At 42.9% G+C, this 21,114-nt stretch overlaps 2 protein-coding genes and 1 long non-coding RNA gene across 4 annotated transcripts; 2 read left to right on the top strand and 1 right to left on the bottom strand.

Moving 5' to 3' along the window:
* Window positions 1–10,241: 10,241 nt before the first annotated feature.
* On the top strand, window positions 10,242–13,959 carry LOC136546183 (uncharacterized). Its single transcript, XM_066538153.1, has 2 exons — window positions 10,242–10,773; window positions 13,467–13,959. The coding sequence occupies exon 1, from the start codon at window positions 10,311–10,313 to the stop codon at window positions 10,737–10,739; it is 429 nt and encodes a 142-aa protein (XP_066394250.1). The 5' UTR covers window positions 10,242–10,310; the 3' UTR covers window positions 10,740–10,773; window positions 13,467–13,959.
* Window positions 13,960–16,053: 2,094 nt separating this feature from the next.
* Window positions 16,054–16,642, bottom strand: LOC136546182 (uncharacterized). The gene is made up of 3 exons (XR_010781293.1): window positions 16,506–16,642; window positions 16,236–16,423; window positions 16,054–16,154 (listed from the first exon to the last, which is right to left on the bottom strand). It is a non-coding gene; the product is annotated as an uncharacterized lncRNA (long non-coding RNA).
* Window positions 16,537–18,438, top strand: LOC136546180 (uncharacterized). 2 transcript variants are annotated; one of them, XR_010781292.1, is made up of 5 exons: window positions 16,537–17,239; window positions 17,330–17,359; window positions 17,443–17,476; window positions 17,581–17,636; window positions 18,002–18,438. XR_010781292.1 is itself a non-coding variant. In XM_066538152.1 (4 exons), exons 1-4 carry the CDS (start codon window positions 16,950–16,952, stop codon window positions 17,584–17,586), a joined length of 360 nt encoding a protein of 119 aa, XP_066394249.1. In that variant the 3' UTR covers window positions 17,587–17,864. The 2 variants fall into 2 exon arrangements, 1 of the variants encoding a protein (XP_066394249.1); XM_066538152.1 differs by lacking the exon at window positions 18,002–18,438 and having other exon boundaries at window positions 16,950–17,239; window positions 17,581–17,864.
* Window positions 18,439–21,114: the final 2,676 nt, after the last annotated feature.

Genomic DNA, 21,114 nt, shown 5'->3' with positions numbered 1-21,114 from the left:
TCGATGCGCCTAGTTCTTGTGAACGTTTTGGTACTTTGGCCGTCGCTGTTGGGCTCACCGTCGGCGAGTTAGCGCCGGTCAGCGCCGTCGTTGCCGCGGTCAAAGCCAGAGGTTAGGGATGACATGCGGGGACCGGCTGTCAGTGAGAGAGAGAGAGAGAATAGTGAGATTTGGTTATTTTTGAATTTTGAATAGTGCTGAAACTTTGGGAATTTATAGGAAAATAATTATAGCTCCAAAAATTCTAAAAATTTGTGTGTAGCTTCTGTACATGTTCTATTATGGTTTAAAAATATGAAACTTGAAATTTGAATAAATTTTTAATGTTCAAAAATTCAGTCAATTAATTGATAAATGCAATTTCCATGATTTTTGTAGGCCACTGTATAATCTAAAACTTCTGAAATTTATTTTGGTACACTAATTTGTCATGAGGAAGCTTACATAAAATTTTGGGGTCATTTGGAACAAGTTCATTTTTGGGCTTATTTCCAAATTAATTCAAAAATAAATAAAAGCAAACCCTAAGTGTTAGATTAGTGTTTGATCTTGTTTTGGTCATGTTTTGTGACCAGTAGGGTTTCAAGATCAGTTTGGTCAAGTCACATGTGTGTGGTCCTTGATGGTAGAATTTCAAGTTAATTTTGTTGGCTTGCAACTGTACCGTGAAGGAAAGTTGTATTCGAGGTGTTGTTATATTTCATGCACCATGAAAGCATCATGTTTACATTATCATCATGTTGAAGCATATGTTATCATTTCGTGTAGAATCCGAGAGTGAGCCGATCCTAGTTGAGCAAGTTGTTGAAGGATCCCCGGTTGCCTCGGGATTTGATATTTGTGGTACTGATCCGGAACCCGAGATCATCAACAAAGGCAAGCCTCAGTTTATGCATTAAACCCTTACCTTGTTTACTTTGAAAAGTTTATCACCTATGTTACCTATTGCATTAAGTTGATTTATTCAAATGTTACCTACTTGATGCATTGCCTACCTTATTACTTGTTTACCATCCTTGAAGTTGATTTCATTTACAAAGGCATAGAATGCTTAGCATGCTTTATGTTAGGCTTTCAAAGTAAAAGTTTCGATACAATCAAAGATGGCATACTGGCCAAAGAAAGAAAGAAGATAGAATGAACTAGAGACTAGTCGGGTGACTTATCTTGAATGTTGGGTAATGTTGTCGACTATGTCGCTTAAAGGCCACTCATTGTGGATCTTCTGAACAAGACACTTTGTAGTACTGGTCACATACTCTAGTAAGCCTACTTCGGCTAATCCAATCCTAAGACGAATGCCCACGCACTGGAGTGGAAAGATGGCGGGAGTAGCGTGTACCCTTGTGGCTGGAATGTGGCCAGATTGGAGGTGTGCTGTGCTCTCGGGTAGCGTGGAGATGGCTTAGTATAGGAGGATCCGGTAGCGAGGTTGATATATGCAAGATTAAGTTCTACATATGTCGTGTGATAAGGAATCCCCAGCTGAGACTTCAATCAATTCGAATTGCCGGTGCTCCACGGATATGGAGACTCGATTCATTATAGAAGCAATGCAGGACTGGTGAATTACTAAAACATGAGAAAAAGAATGGAATGAGAAGGATTGGAATATGGGAAATGTACATTTAGTTTGAGATAATGAACTAAAAGGACATAGGGGTAAAACTTGAAAATAGGATGAAGAATAGTAAGCTTTTGGTAAAGAACTTTTGAACCTTGCTACATCCTTACCTTGTCCCAACACCTACATCTTTAAAGTCTTTCACCCCCTGTTACGTCAGGTCAGTCTTGTTGAGTACTTTTGTACTCAGGGTTTGTTAACCCTTGTTGCAGATGAGTCCCATGCACAGGCTTGTTTTGGTCCCTGCTGCATGTCAGTGTTTGAAGTCAATGACGACGAGGAATGATGAATGGCCTTTGGACAAGGCACTAGTTTGTATGATAAATAATGTTACTGTAATATTATCCCGCTACTATGGTTGTATGACACTTATAGTATTGTAAGTTTGAAAACAACTGGTTTGTATACTATGTTATCTTAAGACTTCTGCTATCTTTTACTCTGATGTATATATTTGAATAAACTGTTGTAATCCATAATGTCTATGATTGGGATCCTATTCGAAAAAGAATCGTGGATGATTCGGGTTTCCCGAGGACACCCGACAGACCTGTTAAGTTGTTGGGAACTCATGTACGCTATCAAAGGTCTGTTGAGACAACGATAGATGCACGTGGGCCCGATTTCTCAAGAGGTTCTGCCATAGCTGGTATTAGAGAAGTTCCTATCTAAGATCATTGTAGGTTACTTTGGAAAACCTTCAAATTGATTTGGATCAAAGAAAGTAAACTTGATATTTTAAAGTTCAAATTTCTTTCTTCTTACCTTTGATCTAGCCTTAATCCTATATTCTTTGAAAGTTTGTGGCGGATAATATGATTAGGTTTGTCCTATGTATTAAAAATCTAGTACTTATGATTATATAAATCTTTTGTACCTAGATTCGTAAGATCGATTCATGCATCATGTTTGAGCACCTTGCATAATAATTCCCCTTAATAGTGGTTGGGTAAGAAATGTCAATCCCATTCTTGCTAACCTCCATTATCCTCAAGCTATTCTTATAGTCCTACCCTAAATTCTACAGGCTATGGCAAAGACTAAGGTAACCGCACGTAAGTCCACCAGACCTCATGGAGTCCCTCGTCACCAGTTGGCACCGCGAAACCATGAGCTTGGTGAAGGAAGTTCCAAGACCCTAGGAGATGAAGGATCTTCAAGCAATCCCGCCAACATCGAGAACCTTACCAAGGAGCTCAACACTCTTCGTCGAGCTCATGCCAAAGATCAAGAGGAGCTGGCGGAAATGCAAAGGGGCATCACCATGACCATGGAGCTGTGGAATGAAGAAGCCAAGAAAATTTTAGTAGTATATGAATTTATGGATGTCTTTCCCGATGATCTGCATGGTCTGCCACCAGACTGAGATGTAGAGTTTAGAATTGATCTGAAACCAGGAACAGCACCTATGTCCAGAAGAGCATATAGGATGCCACCCAAAGAACTAGCAGAATTAAAAATCCAACTACAAGAGTTGTTAGACAAGGGTTTCATTCAACCCAGTTCATCACCTTGGGGATGCCCTGCTATCTTCGTGAAGAAAAAGGACCAAACCTTAAGGTTATGTATTGACTATCGGCCGTTAAATGAAGTCACCATAAAGAACAAATATCCCTTACCCTGAATTGATTTGCTTTTTGATCAACTTGCGGGGGCTAAGGTGTTCTCAAAGATAGACTTGAGATCAGGCTATCACCAGATTAAGATCAGACGAGAAGATGTGCCAAAGATAGCGTTTACTACCCGATATGGTCTATATGAGTACCTAGTCATGTCTTTTGGGCTGACCAATGCCCCGGTTCATTTCATGTACCTAATGAACTCAGTTTTCATGCCCGAGTTGGATAAGTTTGTCGTGGTGTTCATTGATGACATTCTTATCTATTCTAAGAGCAAAGAGGAACATGCGGAACATCTCCGCATTGTTCTACAAAGATTAAGAGACCACCAATTATATGCCAAATTCAATAAATGTGCATTCTGGTTAGAGGAAGTACAATTTCTAGGTCATGTGTTGTCTGCTGAAGGTATAGCTATTGATCCGAGCAAGGTAGAAGAAGTCCTTAACTAGAAAGCACCTACCACTGTTCATCAAGTTCGTAGTTTTTTGGGGTTGGCAGGTTATTACCATCGGTTTATCCCTGACTTCTCTAGAATTGCAAAGCCAATTACTGCACTATTGAAAAATCAAACTAAGTTTGTATGGTCAACAGAATGTGAGAAGGCCTTTCAGACATTGAAGAAGTTGCTGACAACTGCACCAGTTTTAGCACAACCTGATACCGAGAGGCCATTTGATATCTATTGTGATGCATCTAGAATTGTTATTGACTGTGTTCTTATGCAAGAAGGCAGAGTCATAGCATATGCTTCCAGACAACTCAGGAAGCATGAAGAACATTATCCCACCCATGATCTTGAATTAGCCGCTGTTGTTCATGCACTCAAGGTTTGGCGACATTATTTATTGGGCAACATCTGTCATATCTATACGGATCACAAAAGTTTAAAATATATCTTCACTCAGTCAGAGTTGAATATGAGGCAAAGAAGATGGTTAGAACTTATCAAAGATTATGACTTAGAAGTGCATTATCATCCGGGCAAGGCTAATGTGGTTGCCGATGCCCTAAGTCGCAAGAGTCATTGCCATTGTCTGACTGTGAAACCTATGCAACGAACATTGTGTCAAGAGATGGAGCATTTGAATTTACAAATTATAGAACAAGGTTCCCTATCCAATATTACAGTCAAGTCTACTATCAAAGATCAAATCATTGCTGCTCAATGGAAAAGTAAGGGTATAGCCCATATCAAACATAAAGTCAGATCTGGAAAACCAACATATTTCAATATTGATGAATCTGATGTCGTATGGTTCAAAGATAGATTGGTAGTACCCAAAAGTCTAGAGCCACGAAAGCAGATTCTTGATGAAGCTCATTCTATAAGATACTCTATTTATTCAGGTAGCAACAAAATGTATCATGATCTGAGAAAGAGATATTGGTGGACCAAAATAAAAATAGAAATAGCTCAATATGTGGCCAAGTGTGATATTTGTCAGAGAGTCAAAGCGGTTCATATGAAGACTGCAGGTCCATTACATTCATTGCTAGTTCCATCTTGGAAGTGGGAAGATATCTATATGGACTTCATCGTGGGATTGCCTAGGACATTTGCAGGCTACAATTCAATATGGGTTATTGTTGATCGCCTAACCAAGATAGCTCACTTCCTACCAGTCAGAGATAAATATTGAGCGAAATAGTATGCAAAGCTTTATCTTGATAGAATCTTCAGTCTGCATGGGGCACCCAAGACCATTGTCTTTGACAGAGGGTCATTGTTCATATCCAAGTTTTGGAAAAGACTACATGAGTCTTTGGGAACTAAACTTGTCTATAGTTTTGCTTATCATCCGCAAATAGATGGACAGACTGAGAGGGTAAATCAAATTCTTGAAGATATGTTAAGAGCATGTGTCCTTTCCTATGGTGCTAAATGGGATGAATGCCTTCCCTTAGCTGAATTCTCATATAACAATAGCAATCAAGAGAGCATTAAAATAGCACCATTCGAAGCATTGTATGGCCGTAGATGCCAGACACCTTTAAATTGGTCAGAAGCTAGAAAACGTTGGTTCTTTGGGGCAGATGTGGTCAAGGAAGCTGAAGAGAAAGTTAAGCTCATACAAACTAATATGAAGGTAGCTCAATCCCGACAGAAAAGCTATGCTGATAAGAGGAGGCGACCGCTAGAATTCAAAGTGGGAGATCATGTCTACCTCAAGGTATCGTCGATGAAAGGAGTTCATCGTTTTGGGATTCGAGGAAAGTTGGCGCCCCGTTATGTCGGTCCTTTTCAAATCCAACAACGATGTGGACCAGTTGCCTATCGCGTCAAGCTACCAGATCACATGTCAGTTGTGCATGATATCTTCCATGTATCTCAGTTAAAGAAGTGTCTTCAAGTACCTGACCAAGTGATCGACTTTGGTGATGTAGAACTAGAACCTGATCTGACTTATGCTGAATACCCTATTAGAGTCTTAGATTAGAGAGATCGAGTCACTCGAAGACGTACAATCAAGTTCTACAAAATACAATGGAATCAGCACACTGAAGATGAAGCTACTTGGGAGTCCGAGGATTACTTAGAAAAAAACTTTCCTGACTTCTTCGCTTCTATCTAGTTGCAATACCTTGTCTATATTGTAACTTGTCTCGTTTGTCAATAGAATGGAAAACCCCCTCACTAGCCTTTTGAATAAAGTAATAATGTGTTAGCTTGACACATTTCCTTTTCCATTACTTAGCCTTAGGTTTTAAATCTTGGGACGAGATTTCTTTAAGGGGGAAGGGTTGTAACACCTCTGGTGTTTTTACCTAGCACTAAAACTTGACATGTCATCATGTGCATTGCAAAGCATTCATAAAGTAGAAAATTTTGAATGCATTCACTAAATAAGCTTTATTTCATGAGTTGTTATTTTATGTGATGTGATTCAAAACTTTAAATAAAGATCATGACCACAAGGGTCAAATTTCATGTGATCATGTGAGGCCATGTGTCATTTGACTTAAATAACCCTAATGGGCCATGTTACCGGTCAAAAATCAAAGTTAAAGTAAAAAGGTAAACAAATCAAATTTGAATTCAAATTCAAATCATAAAAGTCCTTTTTGCCCCTTTTGTCTAATTCAAAATCCATTTGGAATTTGGGGTTGTGACAAAAAGCAAAGTTGAAGCTTATTTTATAAGGATCAACTTTGGTATTCAAAGTTTTTCAAGTTTACATATAAAATTTGGAGTAATTTTGAAATGATTCGAATGCTCAAATGCACCCCAAATTCAAATTTCAAAATGGAGGCAGAATTTGAAAATATTCCTTGAAGCAAAGTTGTAGAGTTTGAAAAGTTGAGCAACTTTCATTTTTGGATATTTTCAACTTCTTTAGAAAAATTGTGAGTAATTTGCAAAATAAACGCAGTGGCAATTCTGTAAATATTTCAAAAATCAAGATTGGCAACAGGGCACCACCGCCCCACCGTCGGCGTCCATTCTCCGGTCTTCTAGGCCACCCGTGGCCGCCCTCAGCTTCGCGCTGGCATGGGGTGCACACTGCGTGTCGTTCCTGCGCGCTCCTGGCCACGCTATAAAGCCCAGACGTCGTCGTTTGCTTTTCTTCCTTCCCTCTGTTTTCCCGATGCCGCCGCCTCAACTCCGGTGAGCTCCCCTCGCCTCCTCAGCGCAAGATAGCCCTGGAAAAGTAGTGTTCCAGTTTCGCCTGCTCCTTGCGCCTCCAACCGACCTGTTGTTACCACTTGATTTCACCGGGAACCGCCGCTAGCGACTCTTCTTCCTTGCGGCCGGCGACCTCGACTGAAACTCCGATTCACCGTGGCCAGCATCATCCGGTGAGCTGTTGCCCTTGCTTGTTGTCTCTACAGCTTTGTCTCGATGCTGTAGTGCTTAATCTACTCTTGCTTGGTCGTTTTGCCCACTGCAGTCGCCGGAACGCCGTCATCGACGAGGTCCGCTCCGCTGTGATCACTGTCACCCGTCGAAACGCGTCACCATAGCTTCTCCGGTCTCGCTCGTTGCTTCAACACATTCGAGGTGAGCCACTGATGCTTCCTGAACTCTTTGTTTCACCATTACCGGCTTTGTTTCGCCGGCGTAACGCTGTTGTGCCACCGCGTCCACCATGGCCGACGTCAGCCTTGTTCCGTGTCGTAATCAACCTCCGAAATGCCACAGATCGATGCGCCTAGTTCTTGTGAACGTTTTGGTACTTTGGCCGTCGCTGTTGGGCTCACCGTCGGCGAGTTAGCGCCGGTCAGCGCCGTCGTTGCCGCGGTCAAAGCCAGAGGTTAGGGATGACATGCGGGGACCGGCTGTCAGTGAGAGAGAGAGAGAATAGTGAGATTTGGTTATTTTTGAATTTTGAATAGTGCTGAAACTTTGGGAATTTATAGGAAAATAATTATAGCTCCAAAAATTCTAAAAATTTGTGTGTAGCTTCTGTACATGTTCTATTATGGTTTAAAAATATGAAACTTGAAATTTGAATAAATTTTTAATGTTCAAAAATTCAGTCAATTAATTGATAAATGTAATTTCCATGATTTTTGTAGGCCACTGTATAATTCCAAAACTTATGAAATTTATTTTGGTACACTAATTTGTCATGAGGAAGCTTACATAAAATTTTGGGGTCATTTAAAACAAGTTCATTTTTGGGCTTATTTCCAAATTAATTCAAAAATAAATAAAAACAAACCCTAAGTGTTAGATTAGTGTTTGATCTTGTTTTGGTCATGTTTTGTGACCAGTAGGGTTTCAAGATCAGTTTTGTCAAGTCACATGTGTGTGGTCCTTGATGGTAGAATTTTAAGTTAATTTTGTTGGCTTGCAACTGTGCCGTGAAGGAAAGTTGTATTCGAGGTGTTGTTATATTTCTTGCACTATGAAAGCATCATGTTTACATTATCATCATGTTGAAGCATATGTTATCATTTCATGTAGAATCCGAGAGTGAGCCGATCCTAGTTGAGCAAGTTGTTGAAGGATCCCCGGTTGCCTCGGGATTTGATATTTGTGGTACTGATCCAGAACCCGAGATCGTCAACAAAGGCAAGCCCCGGTTTATGCATTAAACCCTTACCTTGTTTACTTTGAAAAGTTTATCACCTATGTTACCTATTGCATTAAGTTGATTTATTCAAATGTTACCTACTTGATGCATTGCCTACCTTGTTAATTGTTTACCATCCTTGAAGATGATTTCATTTACAAAGGCGTAGAATGCTTAGTATGATTTATGGTAGGTTTTCAAAGTAAAAGTTTCGATACAATCAAAGATGGCATACTGGCCAAAGAAAGAAAGAAGATAGAATGAACTAGAGACTAGTCGGGTGACTTATCTTGAATGTTGGGTAATGTTGCCGACTATGTCGCTTAAAGGCCACTCATTGTGGATCTTCTGAATAAGACACTTTGTAGTACTGGTCACATACTCTAGTAAGCCTACTTCGGCTAATCCGATCCTAAAACGAATGCCCACGCACTGGGAGTGGAGAGATTGCGGGAGTAGCGTGTACCCTCATGGCTGGAATGTGGCCGGATTGGAGGTGTGTTGTGCTCTCAGGTGGCGTGGAGATGGCTTAGTATAGGAGGATCCAGTAGCGAGGTTGATATATGCAAGATTAAGTTCTACATATGTCGTGTGATAAGAAATCCCTAGCTGGGACTTGAATCAATTCGAATTGCCGGTGCTCCGCGGATATGGAGACTCGATTCATTTTAGAAGCAATGTAGGACTGGTGAATTACTAAAACATGAGAAAAAGAATGGAATGAGAAGGATTGGAATATGAGAAATGTACATTTAGTTTGAGATAATGAACTAAAAAGACATAGGGGTAAAACTTGAAAATAGGATGAAGAATAATAAGCTTTTGGCAAAGAACTTTTGAATCTTTCTACATTCTTACCTTGTTCCAACACCTGCATCTTTAAAGTCTTTCACCCCCTGTTACGTCGGGTCAGTCTTGTTGAGTACTTTTGTACTCAGGGTTTGTTAACCCTTGTTGCAGGTGAGTCCCATGCGCAGGCTTGTTTTGGTCTCTGCTGCATGTTAGTGTTTGAAGTCAATGACGATGAGGAATGATGAATGGCCTTTGGACAAGGCACTAGTTTGTATAATAAATAATGTTACTGTAATATTATCCCGCTACTATGGTTGTATGACACTTATGGTATTGTAAGTTTGAAAACAACTGGTTTGTAAACTATGTTATCTTAAGACTTCTGCTATCTTTTACTCTGATGTATATATTTGAATAAACTGTTGTAATCCGCAATGTCTGTGATTGGAATCCTGTTTGAAAAAGAATCGTGGATGATTCGGGTTTCTCGAGGACACCCGACAGACCTGTTAAGTTGTTGGAAACTCGTGTACGCTATCAAAGATCTGTTGAGACAACGATAGATGCACGTGGGCCCGATTCCTCAGGAGGTTCTGCCACATATAGCCATTGCAAAATATGCAACATCTAAATAAAACACTTGAAACATACATCCGAAAACACCTAGAAACACGGCATCACCGGCGGGCACGACTCGTCGCGACAGGAAGCTCAAGTCGGTGGTGGCACGATCCCTAGTGTCTTTGGCCAATGACGACCTTCTCCTGGTGGCACTAGGGTGGTGGTGGCGCGGCGAACGCCGCCACCGCGACAGGCGAGGCGGAGTGGGGCATGGCTGTGGATGGCCGCGGCGGCATGAGCACGGAGACTTTTTGGGGAGAGATGGGGAGACGGGGAGGTGAGTAGGTATGTTGGGCCGGTCCGCTGTAGTCTTGGAAAGCCGCGTTCGGACGGACAAACGCCTACCTCTGAGCATTATCATTTTTAATAGCAAGCATAAGTTATTTTACTAAATTTTTTCAAATAAGTGAAGCTGAAATTTTTAAAACTTGTTTTATCAGAGCTGTTTTACCCCAAACTCCAGCAACTGCTCTGAAACATAATTTGGCTATATTGTAAGAGAAAAATACTATTTCATAGTAAAAAATAGTGGCGAATAAGCTCAAGCGAACATGCTAGTAATATAGTCGAAGTCAGCTGCAGCGTGCAGGAACCGTTTGCGAGCTTCTGCTCTCTGCACTTCTGCAGACCTTCATGGCCTCCGAGGCGGCAGTCGTCCACACCGGTGGTTGCCACTGCCGGCGCGTGCGGTGGCAGGTCGAGGCCCCCGCGAGCGTGGTGGCGTGGATCTGCAACTGCTCCAACTGCTCCATGCGCGGGAACACCCACTTCATCGTCCCCGCCGCCAAGTTCAAGCTGCAGGCCGGCGCCGACGAGTTCATCACCACCTACACCTTCGGCACGCACACGGCCAAGCACACCCTCTGCAAGGTCTGCGGCATCACCTCCTTCTACACCCCGCGGTCCAACCCGGACGGCGTGGCCGTCACCGTTGCCTGCGTCGACCCCGGCACCGTGAAGCACGTCGAGTACAGGAAGTTCGATGGGGGGAACTGGGAGAACTTTTTCAGGACCAGCGACATCGCCGGATTCTCCAAGGACAAGGCCGAGGCGGCGGAGTAGCGGGAAGTCTGTCCGTGTTCTTACCCTCACCAAGGTCAGTTTGGCTGGTGGGTGAATGAATAATTTCCTCTTCGTGTTTGTGAATTGCAAACTTGATTAGTGGTAGAAAGAATAAATAAGCAATTGTCAGTTGGAGCTGTGTGTGTCAGCTGTATTGCAATTGGGATCTCCAAAATGGATGGTTTCAAGTATTATAGTCCCCAATTCAACTGCTACGGCATAGGATTGAGCCTAATAGATTAGTAGCATGATGGGCGGTTGTTCAATTTGGGGAAAAATTAGAGAATAAACATGTAGAGAACCGAGATTTCAGGAATGTAGTTCACTGGTGTTTAATGCTCTAAACTAACCTCCATGAGCAGATAGTTCCTAAAAGATTATTAGATGGCGAGATTGCCAATATGGAATGGTCTCACAAGTCAGAAGTAAAGTTAACAGAGTTGCCACATCTTCTGGAATGCTTTTCGGGGTAGAGACATACTTATATCCTTTAAGTTTTCACAGCAGTATCAACGAAAAAACCAAAGTTTCAACAGACTAAAATTTGGTGTCAACAGACTAAAAAAAGTTAGCTTATCTCTAGTCAGTTGAAACTTTTGGGCTTTAAGCCCTCAACACCGTCTCTGATACAATCACACATAGGGACAAAACAATAATAGGCAATACAATGAGTCTCAAAGAAGTGATAATCTGTTCGCTATTACTTTTAATATAGAAGTTGACAGCAGTAGATGAACTCAGGACATGCTGCAGTATAACCCATAATAAATTCAAGGAGACATACAAGACTCTGCCAAAGTTTGCTAGGTTGCCCTCTGCGCTGTAGGCTTTCAGGCATGACCACCCTGCGATTGAAGATCATCCATGGCTGTGCCAGCAAGATGTGGCCACAGAATAGATTGACGGACAGCAGATGAAGAAGGCGGCCATGAGAAATGAGGCTGGCTCAGGTGGTGATACTGCAAAGATGTAATGGTCGATTAACATGGGTCTTTTTGTAGGCTCGCACTGGAAAGGGATCTACTTAGCATATTCGTTGAGCACAAACTTTGTTGGAAAGCCCTTTTATGGTTCTCTTCTTTATGCTTCACTAGCAAATGGGGATCTAGTGCAAAGCTTACTTGGTCTGTCACTTGGTGTGGAACCTGTTGGTGGTTGAGAAAAGGGAAGTGATAGACTTTTGTTTAAAAGATCTATAGCCCATCATTGATCAAAACTGGTTATAGAAAGGAAGGGAAGAGCTATAGCACTTGCTGATCTTACTGATACAAGGGGACTGTGCAGTTGTACCCTGTTGCAAAAGCATTGCATAGTTGTAGGGGGGCTATTAAGCATTTGAATGCTCATAGCAAAGTGATAATACATTAGGTTGAAGCATTTTAGTTGGTTCTTGCAATTATTAGTTTCTCACAATGGATGACCAGTGAAAAATCACCCATGACAACATAGTTTGTGAAATTGGCTATATGAATTACATAGGTTGCTGAACCTAACTATGAGAAATATGTTAAACCATAAGGCAGATATTATTTTCACTGTAACCAATCTTTGTGCACCATTGAACTAGGACATTCTTCTTTTTGCAATGCATTTCTCTTTACCCTGTGGCAATGAAGACACCATTTTCTTAAGCTGCTAGCCCCTCCCATCTTCATAATTGCACTTTCTGGGTCTCTCTGATGCCATTGCATTTCCTTGTTTATGACCAAAAAAATATGGCAAAGACCACACTATCTATCAAAAGCAAAGACATCCGCTCAATATGAAGTGGCTTTCTACAGTGCATTTCAAACTGTGAAGTATGAACACTTTTCTACAACTAATTACCCTGTTATATAAAAAAAAAACTGATTACCTGATGCGTCAAATCCTCTTGTGATAAAGCGCCGGTGACATTTGGCATCAGTGTTTCAATCGTGGGCAATAATGCAGCGGCAACTTTTCTAGAACCGGGCACTAGTGATTGGCCATGATTGATAGAATGCACACTGGTGAAGCAACAGCACTTAGCAAGTTCCTGAACCCTGCAGTTTCCAAGTTTGTGTGGCGTGTTGATCCAAACGCAGTACGGACACCAAAGCTATTAAAAGTGCCAGGTCATGCCCCTTACTGTTGACAAGGATTTTCAGGAGTGTGTAACCTAACCATACTAAACCCACTTGATGTTATAATAACAGTGAGCCATTACAGTGACGAACCTTTTACCATTTTGCAGTGACGAACCTTTTAGCAAAATATGTAGTGGAAACCAACTTGGATCAACACTGTAATGACTCAGTGGAAACCAACTTGGATTAATTGATTGATATAAAGCGACATAAATAGCATCTTTCACATGTATAAATTGTATCATTCAAATTGTAACACGATAACAAGCATTTAAAACGGGATTAAAAGCGAATATGAGAGACAAATGAGTCACAAGCCAGTCTCAGTGTAGATGAAGAGAGAGAAGATGAAAGTTTTGTGAGATGAAACTTGTTTACACTATTTTCAACATGATAAAACTGTTTAGAGCCGTTTTGTGCCAAACATGATAAAACTAAATAACTCCATCCAAGGAGCCCCTTAAAACCTGATGAGACAAAGAACTGGCCCTTGAAACCTGCCGAGACAAAGAACTAGTGGAAGGTGGAGCTAAAAATAGTAGCTTCACCTAGCTTCACCTCGCACAGAGGGTCCCAACTCGAGTTAAAGTTTGTCTTTTTTTTTTTGCCCCATCAACAGGTGTGAGGAGGGAGCAGCCATTGGGCCATGGCACGAGTGGGGCAAATAGGGCACGCCGCCGCCAAGTGCAGGCACGACCGCCATGGCGTGCACGATCACCGCCGGGTGCGCAGGCGTGGCTGCCGAGGCGTGGGCGTGGTCTGCCAGGGCGCGCAGGAGGACCGACCATGACTACGAGCACGCGGGTTCCGCCGCCGGGGCAGGCCAAGCATTGTTCGGGCGCAGCCGCCTGCGTGGAGAAGAAGCCCATGGCGATTAGGGAAGAAGAAAAAAAATAGAGAAGGAAAAATATAAAGAAAAGGACAATATAGTTATTTCATTTTTGTTCGCCACCATGATAAGCCGTTTTGTCAAACGGTATGAGAAAACATCTCTAGCTCCATCGCTTGAGTTGTTTGTGAAGCTGAAGCTAAAAAAGCTTCACCAAAATGAAGCCACATCAAACAGAGCCTTAGTTTTGGTATTATTTTGGAACCAAAGCTTTGATCGTTCCTAACATTTGCAAAGTCCTTAGTCTCCCAGAGCCTATAAAACTATGTGAGTTTGTCCATCGGCCATGTTTGAGAAGATCTTTTTTCGCTAAGTTATACTTGAATTTGACTATTTCATGCTTTAAGATGAGGTAGGGTCCGTCCTTAGTCTCCCAGAGCCTATAAAACAATCTGAGTTTGTCCATCAGGCCATGTTTGAAAAGATTTTTCTCGCTAAGTTATACATGAATTTGACTATTTTGTGCTTTAAGATGAGGTCGGGTCTTCATCGGACGATGGTAAAGTGCCATGGTCACATGGAGGTGGCTGTCACGTCCTTTGGACTAGCTTCGGCCCATGGGTTATGCTGTGTTCCCTACTTCCATCCTGCCTAGGAGTCTCGCTTTTAGTTGCTAGTTGTGTGTTTTTAGTTGCTACTTGTGTGTTTTGGTAGTCGTTTCTTTTGGTGGCGCTAAATTTGATTGGGTCACATATTGTTATTCAACTTGAGCTTTGTAGGTGACTAGCAAATATGGCCGTGCGTTGCAATGGGATGTACTGCTTATGAACTTTGCACACATAACCTATTATATGATAAGCTGGCGGTTTGAAGAAAAAGGAAGATGAAAAAAAGACACGTATAAAAATTAAAATGAACAGAAAAGCATGAACGAAAAAAACCACTGGAACATGAGAAAATTTTAAACAAATAGGAAAACAGAATTTGTTTTTGGAAAAATAAAACATTAGCTGCACTCTGCTGTTTTTATGTCATCTTCAAAAGGACACAACAACATTCTTGTGCGGGACATTCTTCACTGCGCAGCACAATGCAAATCTAATTACTTGGTGATCTTTGAGTAATTTACCCAAATCTTATGAAGTTACCTAACTAAAAATATCCCAAACATTTCATTACAACTACCAACCTGCACACACATCACACTCATCGATATATTGGGTCAAGTAGGAGCAGAAGCAAGCAAAGCATATTGAGGGGAGAAAGCGACAAACAGTCATAGTTGGGGATTGGCAAACGTTGGCGTCAACCAATTGTACATGGCAGGTGGTGCTAGGCTGGGACTGGTTGCCGAGGAAGAACCACCAGCACTGCTCATCGTCCTCATCTCACAGTCTCACCTCTTTTCCCTTGATGCACTGCTCCCTCCACCTCCTCGACTCTCATGGAAATCCCCTACATTATTAGGTGTACTGGGGCGACCGTGGTTGCCGACAGGAAGATGGATGGCAGTCGAAAGCATCCTCGTGCTTTTGAGGAATCTCTAGCCGCCTCCCTACAAAGCTCCCCTTATTCTCCAGGCACCAGGAATCCTACGAAGTCCGTCGCCTCCTTTAGCAGACGGCCATTCACCCCTTTACCACCATCAGATACCTTTGATTTCGCACCTCAGTGTCATGTATATGACCGAAACTTCCACATGTATTAGGTAGCATACTATACAATGAATCCAAGATGTAAATTAATTGACACAAAGAACAACAAAAATCATGTCCTTATGGTTTAATTAAGACTTTATTATTTACTTGATACTTTCCTTCAAAGCGTAAAATGGTTATTCCTTGAATTGATTAATACTACATCAAATGCTTTAACCATCTGAACCTCATAACACCCAGTAGTAGTTCACCACTAATTTCAGAAATTCTAGCAGTGCATCATCTGAACCACCTTGAGGAACACCACCTCCACAAGATGGGAACAAGTCTAGATAATTTGATTGTGATAAAAAAAACAAAATATTAAAATCATATAGCTAGAGGAAGCAAATCAATCACCAGGTATAACTGATCATAAAAGCGTAGTAATAAGAATCCTAGACTACAGAAACACTGTAGTCTGTAGTAGTTGGAGTAGTCTTAGTAGTCATAGTAACAATCCTAGTTTCAGGGGGACAATAGAATATTAAAAAAACATATAGTAGCTAGAGTCGCAGTAGTGGCCCGGTTCGCGTGCCCTTGAACCCGGCTTTGATCCGCTTCTTTTTTCATCCGGAACAGTGTTTTCCTCTCACAAATTCCTCCAGAATTCCTCCAAACCATCCAAATTCCTCCAGAACCATACCATCCGAACCATTGCAACGATGATTAAACAATAGATTGGCTCTCCTATCTAGCAGAAACAACCTCAATAGGGTAGGCAAACTACCAATATGACCTTGGTTTTTCTCTACCCATGCTTTTGATGGGCGATCCTTGCCTATTGTAAACACATGGAAAACTCAGTTAAAATGACTGGTATGTTTGTGCTGCACAAAGGCAGAAATTGAATAGTACAAACCTGTGGGGATTTCAATCCATAACAATTGCAGTGGGTCTGTAAATTTGCCAGTCTATGCACAGAGCTATCAGAGTGAATTAAAAATCAAATTGAATTGGAAGGAGGGAGTATGGTCTCAAACACCTTCCCAATGTCTTTCTACTAACTCTTGTGGCACTTGACATCCATCAGTGTCATAGAGTGCATAACTGAAAGGCAATAGAACAAGTTAGATCCTATCATTGCTTCCACGTCTCTCAAAGTACAAAATACCCTCATGCAAAATTTTACCTTTCCAGTTTTCAGATCATGAGCAAACAACACATAATCATCTCCACTCGTGGTGTCCAGTAGAAGTACAAGCCTTGCAATTATTGGTGGGATTTTCTTAACGGACCCATGAAACTGGATGAAAAAAAGGTGAAAAAACTTCCAATGAAATTCCTTCAAGAACTGAATACACCAAGATGATGAGTAGTCCGTGTGAACTCTAACAGGCTTGGAGGAGGCAGCTGGGTGCTCTCCCTCGCCTTGATCTCACCAAGGTGTGCCGGGCCAAGGTTGTCGCGCCCACCGTGGAGGAGCTGCAAAGGCAGCGGACTACTGCGGCGACTTGTGCCATTGTGCGGCGGCGCTGCACGGATTGAAGCGGGCAGCGTCAATAGGGCCAAGCACGACGCCGAGAGCTTTGGGGCGTGTTTGGTCGCCCGCATAAGGGCAAACCAGGCTCCTGGGATGCAGCCTGCTCATGTTTGGTTCCTTGGCCACCCTCCCGAGCTAGGCTCCGCTCGTGCAAAAGTCCTCTCCTGGCCTGGCTCACGAGGAACGCCCAAATCGGCCGTTTTTCTTCAGCCTGGCTCGCTCCGTCCTCCCGCGAGCTCGCGCGCCTGGCGATTCCGTGCGCGGGGAGATGGCGCGAAGATCCTAGGGTTACCTCCCCCGTTCCCGCCATTCACCGCCTCTATATCTTCCCTCCCGCCGCCTCCCTCTCTTCTTCTTCTTGTCGCTCCCCGTCTGCGCCGCCGGTAAGCTCCACCTCCTCTTCCTCCTCCCCCCAGTGTTCTTGATGGATTCGTGGCCTCCTAATGCCTACCCTCTCTCTCGATTTGTTGCAGGTGCCGTGGATTTGCGTCCTCTCGAAGCAAGTGAGTTTTTTCCCTTATCTTTCTCTATTTTTTCTGTGCGATTTGAAACCCTAGGTCACCATTGATTGTTGATCTCGCTGCAGGCACACCAGATCTGATTTCTTGGCTGTTATTGCGGTATGGATCCTTGTTCTTAGGTCTCATTTTTTTTCTTGTTTTTTCCAAGTAAAAATCCTATTTTCTGTATGCTAATCCTCTTTTCTTTGCTTGTGTGCTTGCAGATCTGAGCTCTCTCACCTGCTGGGTTGGGCTTTTGCTGGTGCTGCTGCTTGTTGACGTGGGTATTTTGTATTTCTACTCCCCCTCTCGCCTCTCCCCTAATCTGTACCGTGCGATAGTGAGTCCTGCGTTCTTGGATTTGGATGCATGTCCTACTTTGTGAGATTATGAGCAAGTATATGAAGTTGCCATTTTGTCTGAGCTATTGTCCAAGTCTGTGATGATTCCTTTTGTCCTGAGCTATTGCCTTAGTCTATGATGATGCCTTTTTCTGAGCTATTGCCCTAGTCTGTGATGATGAAAGTCTTATTTTTAGCATGTTCTAGTATATGATGAATCTTTTTTCTGAGCTTTTGTCCAAGTCCATGATGATGACATTGTCATTCTGAGCATTTGTCCTTAAATTCCATTCATTTTTTCTAGATGGACTTGGAAGAGAAGAGACACATTCTTTTTGCTCGTGCTGCTTGCTACACTTAGAATGCTTCAGAGTCAGCGGCCTCAGATCAGTTATGGTCCAATGAGCATTAGGGATGAGGAGCGCCAAAGGAACTTGAACTTAATTTACAACTACAATGATATAGAGTGTGTGAACATGCTTAGAATGAGAAGGGCACCCTTTTTCCTGTGATTCTTCACTTGATCTGAGACTTTGGGCAATAGCAATGATGTTTTTTTCTGTGATTCTTCACTTGATCTGAGACTTTGGGCAATAGCAATGATGTTTTTTTTCTGTGATACTACACTTGATCTGAGACTTTGGGCATGTGCAATGATGATAAATTTTCTGTGATACTACATTTATACTGAGGCTTTGGGCATGTGCAATGATGATAAATTTTCTGTGATACTACACTTATGCTGAGGCTTTGGACATGTATCCTGAGAGCCTGATTTGCCCTTATGCAATGGTGGTGGCCTATCCCTGTGTAGTGGTGGCATCTTTTGTGCATACCTAACTACAGCTGGTGGATGTGTAGTGGGTTGACCTTCTCTTTTGTGCAGTTGATCTGATCCTGCATAGCTTACTTACTAACACTAACATATAGTTAGTGTCTTAGATAACCCTGCACCTACAACCTAGATCAACCTAGTGGTGGCAATCTGACCATGAGTCCATTGCCAATGATGTGAACCTTGTGGTTCTGAACTTGATATGGGCACCAGCCTATGCCTATGATTTGCACAATTTTATTCTGAGCACTTGCCTTATTGCCTATGATGTTTGTTTTCTTATATCTGAACACATGTCCATTGCATGTGATGCTTTATGACTGAACTGAGCACTTGTCCATTGCCTGTGATGTTTTTGGATTGATCTGAGCACATGTTCATTGCCTGTGATGTTTTTTGATTGATCTGAGCACATGCCTATTGCCTGTGATGTTATTTTGATTAATCTGAGCACATATTCATTGCCTGTGATGTTTTTTTTATTGATCTGAGAACATGTTCAGCTATGGCTTGGTATGTTGTTCATATTGGGAAGGAGCCTGGGTCTATTCCAGCTGGGCCAAAGCACATGCTCAAGTAGTTGGTTTCAAGGGAAACTGCTACAAAAAATACGAAACAAGAAATGAAGCTTTGCTAGCTTTCTATGGTGATCAACCTGAAAATCCACCTCTCCTCCAACGTGTCAGTGCACCTCTACTAGAAAATGATGGAAATGACAACTTTCGCTTGTGCCACAGTTTATTTATACTTGTAATAGCAGTAGTTATTGCCTTGCTAGTAGGTTTTTTCATTTGGAAATTGATGTAATATTTGATGTCAACTAGTGGGTGGTAATGTTACCACTACATGTAAGAGGTGACTAGAACTTGTTGTATGCAGCCAACCAAACAATGATCCATGCATGGGCTTTTTAAATCTGCAAACACATGCATGCAACCAAACAATGTCTCAGCCCAGCCTGGTTCCACAGATGCATGCAACCAAACAACCCTTGTTGCATGCATCTGGCCTGGGCAAATGCAGCCTGGCTGCCTGGAGCTGGCCTGGTCGGGCTGGGAAGGGTACCAAACATGCCCTTGGTTCCTACATGGGAACGGGTCTATAGCAGTCCATCACGTGCACGCAGAGCAGCGACAGCGACGTATGGCACACGGTCTCTGGAGGCGAAGCAGATACGGAGAAGGAGCGGACTCGGGCGGTAAGACGCAAAGGACGGGGCATCCGCATCAGGGCCCTGTGCCGCTGCGCGGCCGTTGCGCCGGCCACGACAGCTTGGGACAGGGAGGGCCGGAGGGGGCCGACGGCCGAGGGAGAGGGCCGCACCCAGACCGTCGCGACGTTGCTGCCGTCGGCGGGTGCCGGCAGCTCGGGCTGGGCTGGGCGCAGCGCCGCAGCCGCGCACGCGCAGGGCCAAGGGCGACGGGGCCGTGCCGCTGTGCCCACGAGGCTCGCCGAGATGCCGAGGGAGAGGCTGTCGTGAGCCCGTGCCGCTGCGCCGCCGGCCGCCGCTTTCTCCCTTTCTTCCGCGCCACCGGCTCCTAGGCGTCGCGCGATGCGAACCGTCGGGCCTGATGCGCTCCGCTGCTGTGCGAGGAGCCGAGGAAACCGAATTCTTTTTGTTTTTTTAGACTTTTTTTAAAAAAAATCACAAATAGGTTCATGGAGTTATACTTTTAAAATCTGGACCCTTAACTCAGCGTCATCGTTGGTAGCGTCGAGTTTACACGTCTCGGCGCCATAAATTTTGACGTCTAGGTCTTGGGCTCGGCGCAGACGTGGCGGTGACTTGGCAGGCACCTTGGCGCTGTAGATCTTGACGTCGAACTCGCCGCCGTGGTTATTTGGCGTTGACAACGGTGTCAAGATCTATGGCGTCGAGGTGGTGTTTTAACCCGACACCTAACCTTTTTGTCCGAGCATTCTTCCTCTTTTTTCTCCTCACTCTTAGGGTTTTTTCTCTCTCCACTTCATCCTACCTCACAAATCGGCATATTAGACCTTGAAAACTTTGATTTGATCCGTGGATCTTCAAGAGCAAGGTATCACCGCTCCCTCCTAGTTTTTTTTTCAAATCGATTCAACCAACCAATGTTGCAAGGGATTCAACTTACAAATGCCATAAAAAACATGGATGTTGGTGAATTGGGGCCTAGGTAAGTGAATGATGATGAATATGATCAAGTGCAAGTGCTCTCTAGCACAAATGTGCAAGATGATATAAATCAAGCTAGTACAAATGACTCTCATGACAATGAACAAAATCAAGTGGCTAGTACATCATCTCAATCAAATGATCAAGCAAGTGCAAGCAATTAAGTTTCAATTCTTCAACCAACCAATGTTGCAATGGATCATCCATTGGACACTATCATTGGTGATATTTTAAGAGGTGTGCAAACTAGAACAAGATTAGCTTCACTTTGTGAGCATTTCTCATTTGTGTCATCTATTGAACCAAAGAAGATAGATGAAGCATTGAAGGATATTGATTGGGTGAATGCTATGCATGAAGAATTGAATAACTTCACAAGAAATCAAGTATGGGAATTGATAGAGAGACCAAAAGGACACAATGTGATCAA

The sequence above is a fragment of the Miscanthus floridulus genome, chromosome 3 (genome assembly GCF_019320115.1).
Source record: "Miscanthus floridulus cultivar M001 chromosome 3, ASM1932011v1, whole genome shotgun sequence".
Lineage (NCBI taxonomy): Eukaryota > Viridiplantae > Streptophyta > Magnoliopsida > Poales > Poaceae > Miscanthus > Miscanthus floridulus.
The sequence above is the reverse complement of the archived record's forward strand: the minus strand, read 5'-3'. Positions and strand labels throughout refer to the sequence as shown.

Bases quoted from the DNA above. Each gene is read 5' to 3' on its own strand.
- LOC136546180 (XM_066538152.1), top strand. From the start codon at position 16,950: ATGCAGCCTGCTCATGTTTGGTTCCTTGGCCACCCTCCCGAGCTAGGC. The intron at 17,240-17,329 runs GTAAGCTCCACC...GATTTGTTGCAG, and splicing joins GCTCCCCGTCTGCGCCGCCG to GTGCCGTGGATTTGCGTCCT. The intron at 17,360-17,442 runs GTGAGTTTTTTC...ATCTCGCTGCAG, and splicing joins TTTGCGTCCTCTCGAAGCAA to GCACACCAGATCTGATTTCT.
- LOC136546183 (XM_066538153.1), top strand. From the start codon at position 10,311: ATGGCCTCCGAGGCGGCAGTCGTCCACACCGGTGGTTGCCACTGCCGG.